Genomic DNA, 11,222 nt, shown 5'->3' with positions numbered 1-11,222 from the left:
CTGGACCCCCAGGCTCTCTGGGGCCTCAGGGCCCCTGGCCCTGCCTGGTCAGAGCCCCTCAGCTTCATCCTTGATCCCCCTTTGCCAGGCTGGGGAAATCTGACTGAGGGGCAGGAAGCAGGGAGCCAAGACCTCACTCCCCGGGGCCACCCACCACTGCCTGTGCTTCCCACAGGGCTTCCCTCCGCACTGGCCTCAGTATTGCCGTCTCTACAATGGGGATGAGAAGTCCACCTAGCCAGGGGGTGTGGCCAGGGGGACAGAGCACCCACAGCGCAGTTAGCTCTGGCCCCTGTTTCCTGAGAACTCAGTGAAGACCACAGGACAGGGGAGGAGAATCCAGGCCCAGGCCCCTGCGAAGCCACCCTCTTGGTGGCTGCGGCTGCCCTCAGAAGAAAACAAAGTCCTGTGTGTTTTCTTAGGCACCATCTTGCCGAGGTCCTCAGACCCATGGAGGTTTGCTTTCAGCCAAGCAAACTTCCACGACTTCCCCTAGTGTAGACAACCCAATTTAGTTAGTTCAACTTCAGAGAAAATTCAAATGTAGTGAGGCCAAGAGAGAACCCCCCATTGCAGATCCCAACCTGGGGGAGCAGGGGCTACCTGAGGCCGAGCTGGAGTGGGGCTGGCATCCCAGGCCTGTGCCCATCTGTGGGGCAAGCGTCTGGCAGAGGTGGTCTCGTCCTGGCTCGAAGCTGATGTTGCAGCTTCCCCATGAGCCCCCCCCCCCCCACTTCAGCCTGGGGTCCGGTCTGAACTGAGGCTAGAACCCAGGACACAAGGAGACAAAGGTGACTGCAAATCCTCTTCAAGGCAAGGGAGGGCCTGTGGCGGCCGGGGCTCCTCTCCACATGCCTCATGAGCTTTGGAGCCCGAAGCCTTCCTGAACTTGGTGCACCTGCGTGGGGGCAGGAGTGGGGGGGTCCCGGCCCACGGACTTTGGCACGGCTTCTCCTCTGGAGCTACCTGGGCTGGGGTCACAGCGGGGGTTCCCTGCTCCCACTCCTCCCTGACAGCCAGCACCCACAACTCAGGGGCAGCTATCCTGGCTGCCTCTCCCTAGTTCCTTCCAGAACCTTCCAGAAGGCAGCAAACTCTAGGTCTCCCTTCCATTTGCCTCATAAAGGTGGTAAGGACTGCAGAGATTTAAAAGTTCTCTTAGCTGTCAGATCCCGCCACATCCAAGGAAGGGTCCCCCCCCGAAACAGTCACTGATGGGTGCCTCCAGCCAGCTGCTGGCTGGGCTGGCACGAGGCCTGACTCAGACCCGAGCTGGTGCCTGTGTCTCTAGGGGCAGAGAGGCGGCCATGCGGACAAGCCCAGCAGGGGTCCGGATCTGACCCAGGACGGAGGGAGGCCTTCTGTGCCCCCCATCTCCCGGGGCAACCAGCAGGCCCTCAGGAATAAAAGCTCCAGAAATCCCAAGATTTTAAGTATTTTATCACTGGGGTTCTTTTGAAGTCTTAGAATCACTCCTGCAAAGACTACCATCTCTATTCGCTCCAGCGGAGTGAGGGGTGTTGGGGCTCAGCGGGGCAGCCCCCGAGCCGCCCGCTGATGCTGGAGCCGTGGGGCGGCTCTGAGCCTCGGCCGCCGTGAAGACACAGGGCTGGGTGTGTTTCTGGAGACGCTCTGACGGTTCATGACCCCCCCACCCCCTGATGCTACGGTTTCATTCAAGTCAGGGACAGGCCCCGTGGTCCCCGTCGGCCAAGATGCGTCCCAGGTCAGGTCACCTACTGAAGGAACGCCCGCAGGAAGTCGTTGTAGGAGATCTTGGAAGACAGCGTCTTGTCATAATACTCCAGAATGTGAAAGAACTCCTCCTCCGAGAGGTTGATGCTGTACTGTCTCAGGACCTGCCACACAGAGCCCCGCCCATCTTGGTGCCACTCCAGGGGATGCCACCTCCAGTGCTCCCCCAGCTCCCTGCCCCCCCCACAGCCCCCTCCCTCTCCCCCCACTTCCCTCCCTCCCTCCTGCCTCCTCCCTCCTCTGGCCTCACCCCCACCCCCGGGGGCCAGAGGATGCCCCCAGGGTGTGAGACCCAAGACTCTCCCTGTGCCACAAAGCTGGGGGATCTTCCCACTGTCCTCTGCTTAATACCAGCACGGCCCTCGGCGGAGGGGGCTGGTCACGGCCAGACAAGGGATGGGCAGGGCAGAGCAGAGCATAGCAGGGGACCTGGCCCAGGGCCCTGACGAGGGGGAGGAGGGCAGGGCGGCAGGGCAGGGTGCCGGGTGTGGCTCATCTGACAGTCGCACGGCCCGGGGCACAGCTGGCCCCCCAGCCCGCAGCGACTGCCCCCTCCTCCCAGTGGGGACACCCCTGGTCTGCACCAGGCCGCTGACTGGCCGGCTAGAAGGGAACCCTTCTCAGCCTCTCTCGGAGCTAGGAATGTTCTGGTGAGTTAAACCTACGTGAGAATGTGCTGTGGGACTTCTGGGAAGCCTCTAACGGGAAGGCACCTGCCCCTTCTCCTCTCCTCTTTGCCTCTTTGCTGCAGGGAATATGGAAGTGATGCTGGGGCTCCAGCAGCCACCGAGGTCCACGAGGAGACTCGTGGATGGAAGCCGGTGCTGGGGCGGTAGAGCGAGAGCAGTGGCGGCCCCGGGACTGTCCAGTATGGCGCTAGCTCAGGCCTCCTACCCCGGGGCCTGTTTTAGGTGAGAGAGAAACAGGCTCCCACCGCCTGGAAGCTGCGGCCCTCGCCCACCCCACCCCAGCGTCACATGGAGCTGAGACAGCTCCTAATAGAGGGGTTCCCCCACAAGTTACAGACTTCCTATCTATGCTTTGTGTAATAATTTGTTCCTAAGAGAAGACTAGAATGTGGGGCTGGAGGAGCCCGAGGTTCCCCTGGGCAGCAGGGAGACGGGCCCTGCCGGGGAAGCTGAGTTTGGGCGTCCCCAGCACCCAGCTGGTCTCCGACTCTGGCTCTGCTGAGGCCACATCTACCTTTCTAGTAACTCCTCCCTACGCCACCCCAAATTCCTGGGATGCAGACAGGACCCTGCTTCCTTCCCCTCTTGGCTTGGAGACTGAAGGAGAACCCCGGGCTGAGAGGTGACTTGAGCTCAAAGTAAAGACAAACAGTGTGACCTGGAAAGCCACTTGGGGGTCCCTGAGGGCTGGTGTCCCAGGGGCTGCTGCGACATCTCCCCCTCCTCCGTCCTGTGCCCTGTCAGCCCACCCACCAACTACCAACCACAGCTCATCTTCCTGACTCGAAAGGGGAGGGTTTCACTTTTTAAATTTTAGTTGAATCAGAGATGAACCTAATGGATATATTTTTTTGTAAGCGCATTTTGAGATCATAACCTTTTGTCTGTTGGATGTTTTGACTGAGTGTTTTCATGACTGTGACATGTGATTTTTTAATCTAAGGTTTGGACCCCAATTCCTTTCTCAATCTCAGTGGCTGGGCAGGGATGGAGAAAGGGGTGGGTAGGGCGTGGGGGCCAGAATCTGCTAAGCCAACAAGTTCTACATGATTCGGAAAGTAGGAGTTCTGACTCACCCTTGAGGGAGGCCTATTTCTTTGGTCTGGGAGGAATGTGCCCGGGATCCTACAGGAAGAGCCAACACTGGGCCCTGGAGGGGCAGCTGCAGGCCTATGGTCACCAGGCTGCCCACAGTGAGGGGTGCCCTGAGGACCTCGTGTCCTCAGGGTGCTGCACACTCGTGGTGTGTCAGAGGCACCAGGGTTCAGACTACAGACAAGCATGGCTGGGCCAGGCTGTGGGGAGGTGGCTGGCACCACACGGAGGGCAGCTGTGGGAGAGGAGCGGGCGGCCGCTGCCCAGGAGGCAGAGCTGGGCTCTGCTGGCAGAGTGGCTGTGGCTGGGACCCTGCTTTATTTAGCTCCTGCGCTAGGGGTCTTGTGAGGTAGATGCAGGCCCTGGCTCCCCCATGGAGACCACGGTCCCAGCCTTGCGTGGGGTGCAGTCTGGGCTCCAAGAAGCAGAGGCCCCTGTAGTGGGGCCCTGAGGGCTCAGGTCGTGTCCCCACAAGGTTCTAGAAACCTCCAGGGAGGACAACCTGGGGTCCACGGTGGGGGTCCCAAAGAAGTGAGTCCAGGACAGCTGTTCATACTTGGGCCTTTGCCAGGGAGAGGAGGGGTCCTCTTTTGAAGTTTCCTGGCCACTGGCCTTTGGCCACTGCTCCCTGTTCAGATGCAACAAACACTCAAGAGATGAACTCACCTTCCTGAAATCAGCCACGCTTAAAAGCCCTGTCCCGCCCTCATCATAGGCTTTGAAGGTACGCCGCATGGGCCTCCAGCAGTGCACAATTTTGGGCTGGATACGCAGTAAAGCTGAATAAAAGGAAGAAGTCTCAGCACCAGATTCTTTCTGGGGGAAAAAAAATACCACAAAACCAAGAAGAGGTGAGAAAGGAGCTTGTGAATGGGTAGCATGGGGTGGAGGGCCTTAATCCTATCCTTGCCCATGCTCATCCCTACCCTGGGCTCCCCTGGCCCACTCCCCTCTGCAACAGGGCTCGCAACAGGGCTCCTAACAGTAAGATCACCAACCCTGCTGTTCAGAACAAGTCACCTACTCCCCACCCCTGCCCTCCCTCCTTCCCCAACCTGGGAGGAAGGTGGCTCCGTGGATCCCCACAGATGGGGAAGTGGGAGGCTCAGGGAAGTGAAGTGGCAGGACCAGGACAGATCCCAGCCCTGCTCCTCCCAGGTTATGGAGGAGAGAGAGGGCCAGGGAGAGACAGCTGGCCCATTTCAAAATAGTTTGAGGTAAAAAGAGATTTTGGTTTGGGTCTTCTTGTAGGTTATGATAATGAACAGAGTTTTTTTGTTTTTTTTTTAAATCACAAGGTTGTAATTATATCTTATAATTAGACAGTACACTACACTGTGATTATTTCATTTAGGTGCTATTAGATTGAAAACAAGGTATTTTAGCATGATTTTGCCCTAACGCATGTCTGAATATCACAGAGGTGAACTGCAGGCAATAACGTGTAACACACTTTGGGAAAGTTTAATTTTAACATGGCATTACGTAAAACAAATTAGTGCAAAGTTAAATTGCTTTCAATTTTTACATCATTTAGCATCTATGATGGAAACTCACCAGATACCCTATAGCTTCAATTAGCTGCCAATTTACCCAATCTGCCGATCTGCACTCGAAAAGGAAAGGATTCCGTGCTTACTGGCTCTTTCCACACCCATGCCTGGCCTGAGAAAGGCTTTTCCCATCCCAGCTCAGTACAACCAAGCCACCCGGAGGGCCTCTGTCTCCAGCTCTGATGGGGAGCAAGAGCAGAGTCCCAGGTGGCCGTCTCTGCTGCTGAAGTTTGCAGAGAAGGCCCCCAAAGAACTAGGAGAAATGGCCCTTTTAGCTTCTCTGTGGAGAGCCAGCTGGCCTGAGCTCTCCTCACTTGAGTGGTGGGGGCCTCGGCAGCCCGTGGGAGGGACGGGACTGGAATAAGGAACTGGGCCAGGCAGTGCAGGGCTTCTGGAGGCGCTGGGCCCGCGCTCTCCTGGGAAAGGCCCCGGGGAGAAGTCTTCTGCGCACTCACACCCAGGGTAGGGATGGGGTGGAAGGCAGGACTCTTTCTGAAGCACAGTGTGGCAGCTGTAGTCTGTCTGGGGGTCACAAGCAGAGCTGGGGGTGGGGAGCACAGGGGAAGTGTGCTGGGATGTCTGCCCAGAGGCATGGCTCCCAGTGGGGTCGTCTTGGAGCACCTGTCACTTCACTGAATACAATCTCAGGAGCCTAGGAGCCAGCTTGTCAGCCCCTTGGGGGAGATGGGCAGTGGGTCTGGAAGCAGGGTGGTCTCTGCACTAGGGAGGGCTCAGGAGGTGTTACCCTTTGCAGGCCTTAGAACCCAGTGGATCTCCCCCTCGTTTACAGAAGGGAACTGAGGCCCAGAAGAGTGGCTGAGGGAGGCCAGAGCTGCCAGCGGCCTTGCAGGCTCTGCAGTCTCCATCGTTCTCACCTCTGCTCCTGGGTCCCCTAGAGATTGACGGAAGACAGCCTTTTCCCTGCTCACAGAAAAATTGAGCTAGAGAAACAACTGTCTTTTAAAAATTAATTTATTCATAAGAGACACACAGAGAGAGGCAGAGACACAGGCAGAGGGAGAAGCAGGCTCCCTTGTGGGGAGCCCGAATTGATCCCAAAACCCCGGGATCACGCCCTCACCCAGACGTCCCGAGAAACAACTGTCTTAATCTTAGGTTTTTCTTCCATAACTTGGCCTAAGCCTTTGATGCAGCTCCGGCTTGTCTAAAGTAGAAACTGCACTAAGATGAGACCTGACTTTGCACAAAATTACATACAAATTCAGTTGCACAGAAACGTTCTGTGTGGGATCAACCATTTTCTGGGTTGACCAGTCATGGCCTTGCTGCTGCCAGGAACAGCGAGGACCAGCTGGGGTGGTCCGGGTCTGTCCCGTGCCCTGATCCCAGCAGCTGAGCCCCAAGGTAGCTGGAATCAGCTGTTCATCCCCCCAGTCGACAATGCCAGCTCTACTTGTTCTTTAATTCAATATTATAGGTGATGGAAAAACTTTGCTTTTTTTTTTTTTTTTTTGTTTTTTGTTATTGTTGCTTCATGTTCTGAAAAGACTGGGGAAAGGTGAGTCAGTGAAAACACTGGTTGGAGTGGGTGTGGGTGAGAATCACAAAATTTATAAATAATTGAGAAAAAAGGTAAAAACCCAGAACAGCCTTCCAACTGTTATTTATGCATCTTTAGGCTCTCATTCCTCTTTAAAAAAAACAAAAAGTAAAATTGCAGACAATGCATTGTGGGTAAAGTTTGTGCAAGAAAGATGATGAGTCTCCTACCCACCTCCCTACACCCAAAGGAAAGGGTCTGGCTTGCGTCAGATGCTAATGCATGAACACCCATTCCTGTTTACGTTAAAACTGTTCCAATCTGCTGTAACCCCCTCACTCAGCTTTGGCTTTTCAGCCAACCGACTGATCACTGCTCCTTGCACTGTATGCGCAGTTGCACTGCTCCTATTTGCCAAACAGGTGTCTTTGGGCTCTGGGGGAGAAGCCACGGTCACTTGGCATCTGCCACCCACATGAGTCTGAGAAGCCAAGAGCCAGGCTACTGGCCCCTAATCTTGGGTCTCCAGGCCCTTATGGGGCTCCAGAATGGAGAAAGGAAATCTCTGAATCATTTCCAAGAAAGAAAAATTTGAGCTGTTCGCAATGTTCTCAATGCCTTTACCTGCACCTCTTGCCTCCCTGAAATACCTACCAGCTAGCTGGCTTTGGGCCCACTGAGCAGACCCTGGTGGTTGTGGGCTTGCCCAGAAAGTGTCTGTACAGGCCTTTAGGTAATGGAGATGGGACAGCAAAGAATTGCTTGACACGTATATATACACACGCATTATACGTGTACATACACACATCATACAAGTGTGGTATACATACATACATCACCTGTGTACACATCCTGGGTGTGGTATACACGTCCACATGCACATCTCACATGAGTACAGTATATGCACACATCACACGTGTCCATATATACCACACACACGTGATATAGAGATATCACATATACCACATGCATGTGATAGGCACATTCATGTGTATAGACAAAAATCTGAGCCAATTTTAAGGATCTTGGGGAGGTGACAGTGAGATGGGGGGACATGTGACAGGTGGGTTCTCGCTGTCCAGTGGCCCCTCCTAGAGTCTCTGTGTCCACCATTTCTATGAAGCCAGATGATCTGAATTTACAACGGACTGAGAGAGGTGAGAAACCCTTTTCGCCTCAGACCCACAGGTTTCCCCAGAGTGACTCCGCATACCATTTTATGTGCATTCTGAATTTTCATCCTCTGCATCAGTGAGGTTTCCTTCGCTTTCAACAGGAGGACACAGCTCTGGATGAAGTTGCAATAAGCAAACTTCCCGTTGTTCTTTAAATCATACTTCACGATGAGCTGCTGACATTCCTCTTTGCTTATGTCCAGATTGAATTTCTCCACAAGAGCTAAAGACAGAAACATGGGTTCAGCTGGTGGCAATCTGTTCACCTGCTCGTTTGTTTGCACCTGCGTTCTTTCCTCTCCTGCCGAGATGCCCTCTGTGCTTTAGGCCCCGGCTGGGTCCCTGCTCACAGGCTCATGGTGGGTGGCAGGGCCGAAACGGAGGCAGACAGGTGCACAGCAACCTGAGTGTGGTGAGGAGGGGGAGGCACCCCGCATCCTGCTGGCCCTCACCGTCCTGTGTTTGGAGCCACCACTGCTGTATGGACAGAGCATGGTGGAAGCTGTGGTGAGGAGCCTGAGAGAAACCACAGGACATGGTACCCCTGGGACACGCATGGTGAGGTGGGGCTGGGCTGGGGAGCCTACAGAGGTGGCCCCAAAATGCCTTTCACGTTCCCACTTGCAGAAGGTCATCGGCAGGGCATGGAACATACAGAATGGCCTCTGAAAATTGCTAAGCATGTATTTCTTACAGTATTGAATTTTGGATGTGCTACTAGAGCTAGACAAGCTGAGCAGGATAATGGTTTGGTGGCTTCAATGGGTTCATGGTTAAAAATTAAAACACAGTGATGGTGATGACGACAAGACAAGCTAAGGTTCACTGTCTCAAAATCAAAAGAATTAACTAAAAGCCAAATGGAATCACATGTGCATTAAAACCAACACTGCTGATTTGGTTTCAGTGAAACATGTTATATTAATAATCAATGGAATGATGCTGGATTATTATTGATTTCATATTTGATATTCATTTTATAAATGGTTACTTTTTGTAGGAGGTGTTCACTTAAGAGAGTTTACCCCTTGCTTTGTTTACACATTTTAAGCCATGATTATCATAAAAGGGATTTATATTAATATTGGAGGTTCCTGAAACATTTTCCTTAAAAGTGGATCTAAAGATTAGTCAAGAGGAGGGGGACTGACTGACCACGGTGGGGCGGGGACTCATGCCAGCAGGTGACACTATCCTAAGAACACACCCAGGAATTCAGCCGTGGTGACCTGGCCCTGCTTATTCACATCCTTCTCTTTGCATTCTTTCAGGAACTCTCGCCAGCAGCCCTGGATTTTCTTCTGGAGCTTGCTTTCTATGGGCTCGCAGTTCTGCAAGGGCAGGGTGCCTGGCGCCGAACTGGCACTAGCGGGGGTCTAGCGAGAAAGGAAAAGAAATTGTCTTGTAATGTGAGATTCAAAACAGAAGTAATCATGCAAACGTACAGACCAGGCTCAGGTCTGGGGTGAACGATTTCAGAGGCAGCATTAGCTCAGAAATAAATGAAGAGCAAAACATAGATGGCTATTCTATTTGATTCTTACTTCCATCAGTGGGCCACATTTGTGCCAAAACACAATAACCAACATAGTTTTAGAAATAAATATATAGCCAAGATTCAGGTATAGGGAGATGTTATCTAAATATATGATGTGTGTGTATGTGTGTGTGTGTGTGTGTGTGTGTGGTGACAATAACATATTTTTCACCAGAGGAAATCTTATCAAAGAAAGGGAGTCACCTGTCATTTTCATGGATGTCTAATCCTGCACTCCCTTCCAGATGTCACATATTGTGAAATTATGTGGACCAAGTATAAGGCTGTTCTTTGTCTTATTGTATTTTCCATTTAAACACAGGGAATGAATTGGTGCCCGGGCATTGCCCCGAATGTCCTATGGTTATCTAATACAGGAACCAATTCAATTGCATTCCTGCTCTTTCTCTCAAATCCTGTACCACCTGAGCCTTCCCCATCTGGGTTGATGTAATGCCCTTTTTCCAGGTGCTCAGGCCAAAACCTTAGAAGCCATCCTAGGGTCTCTTTCTTTCAACCCAACACCTAATCTGTTGGGAAATCCTGTTGGTTTCACCTCAAAGACATATCCAGTGTCTAATAAATACTGGTATTAGGGTAAGTATTCTTTCATGAAACTTTGTTTCAGGTACACACTTTTGAGTAACTAAATCATAAAGTCAACCCTATTTCTTACTGCTGGTCAAGAAGCTTAAAAGTCATCGACAAAAGCCAAACTTCCAAAATACCAACCAGAGACCTCTGGTCACTGGCTCCCCATTGCCCACCTTGCTCGGAGCCAGCAGGCCTCTCCCCTGGACCATGGGAGCCTCCTCCCCACCTCCTTACTTCTCCCCGCCCCTCCAGTGCCCACTCCACCCACAGTCTCTATTCCACACACAGAATCCAGGGGAGGCTTTTTAAAGAGGCACACTGCCCATATCACTCTCCTGCAGGAACACTTGCAAGGGCTCCATCCCCCTGGGAATGAAAGCCAAAGTCCTTGCCCCCTCCCCAGGTCCCCCCCCTCCCCCGCCACCAGCAGGGTTCCTGTGGCTACTGTAATAGGTCTACAAACTTGGCAGCTTAAAACAGCACACAGTTGTTCTCTTATGGTTCTGGAGGTCAGAAGCCTGAAATGAGTCCCCCTGAGCTAAAATTAAGGTGCCAGCAGCACTGAGTTCTTTCTGAGGTTCTAGAGAAAGAACCATTTTTTACCATTTCTGGAGAATCCATTTCTTACCTTTTCCAGCATCTAGAGGTGCCCACACTCCTTAGCTTATGGTCCCTTCCTGTACCTTTCAGGTTAGTAGCATCGGGTGAGCCTTTCTCAAATGGCATCTCTCCGACTCTGACCCTTCTGCCTCTGCCTTCCCGGTCTACAGGCTTGCCTTGGGATTGCCTTGGGCCCTCCTGGACACTTCAGAATAATCCTGCCTTAAGTCAGCTGATGAGCACCTTTAATTCCATCTGCAATCTTGATTCTCCATTGCCAGGTAAGGTGACTTATTATATGTCCCAGAGATTAGGCCGTGGACATCCTTGGGGCACTACTGAACCCCCTTTCATTCTCCTCTCTTATCTTCAACTTGCTAAATACTATTGTTTACTGTTTCTTGCCCATCAACCCCAACAAGAATGGAAACTCCACAAGAGCAAGCACCTTTGTCCCCTCTTAGCTCTAGAAAAGGCTCAGCATGTAGTAGGTGTGCAGTAAACATGTGTTCATTGAATGAGCGTCTCTGAGCACTCATCATGCATGAAGCCCAGCAATGGTTGCCTTATGTACATGATTGAGATCCTCTCAAGCCCCCTTTCCCTGGAGACACAGTCATCTTCCTGCAGATCAGGGAAGAGCCACAGGGAGGCTGGCCTCCTTCCTGAACCCCAGGCTGAGCGGCTCAGCCCAGGGGCAGGGTCACAAAGTTAGACAGGCCT

General features: G+C 52.6%; 1 protein-coding gene across 7 annotated transcripts in view; it reads right to left on the bottom strand.

The window, feature by feature from the left end:
* Window positions 1–1,419: 1,419 nt before the first annotated feature.
* EFCAB6 (EF-hand calcium binding domain 6) overlaps window positions 1,420–11,222 on the bottom strand; it is a 234,318-nt gene continuing 224,515 nt past the window's right edge. For 6 of the 7 annotated variants that reach the window (XM_038550277.1, XM_038550280.1, XM_038550276.1 and 3 more), the window contains 4 exons: window positions 8,976–9,144; window positions 7,807–7,991; window positions 4,206–4,355; window positions 1,420–1,859 (listed from right to left, as the gene is read on the bottom strand). In XM_038550277.1, the coding sequence (XP_038406205.1) occupies window positions 1,737–1,859; window positions 4,206–4,355; window positions 7,807–7,991; window positions 8,976–9,144 (627 nt within the window). In that variant the 3' untranslated portion in view covers window positions 1,420–1,736. The remainder of the gene's footprint in view (window positions 1,860–4,205; window positions 4,356–7,806; window positions 7,992–8,975; window positions 9,145–11,222) is intronic. The other variant, XM_038550279.1, reaches the window with a different exon arrangement.

Source organism: Canis lupus, chromosome 10, assembly GCF_011100685.1.
Source record: "Canis lupus familiaris isolate Mischka breed German Shepherd chromosome 10, alternate assembly UU_Cfam_GSD_1.0, whole genome shotgun sequence".
In the NCBI taxonomy this organism is placed as follows: domain Eukaryota; kingdom Metazoa; phylum Chordata; class Mammalia; order Carnivora; family Canidae; genus Canis; species Canis lupus.
The sequence above is the reverse complement of the archived record's forward strand: the minus strand, read 5'-3'. Positions and strand labels throughout refer to the sequence as shown.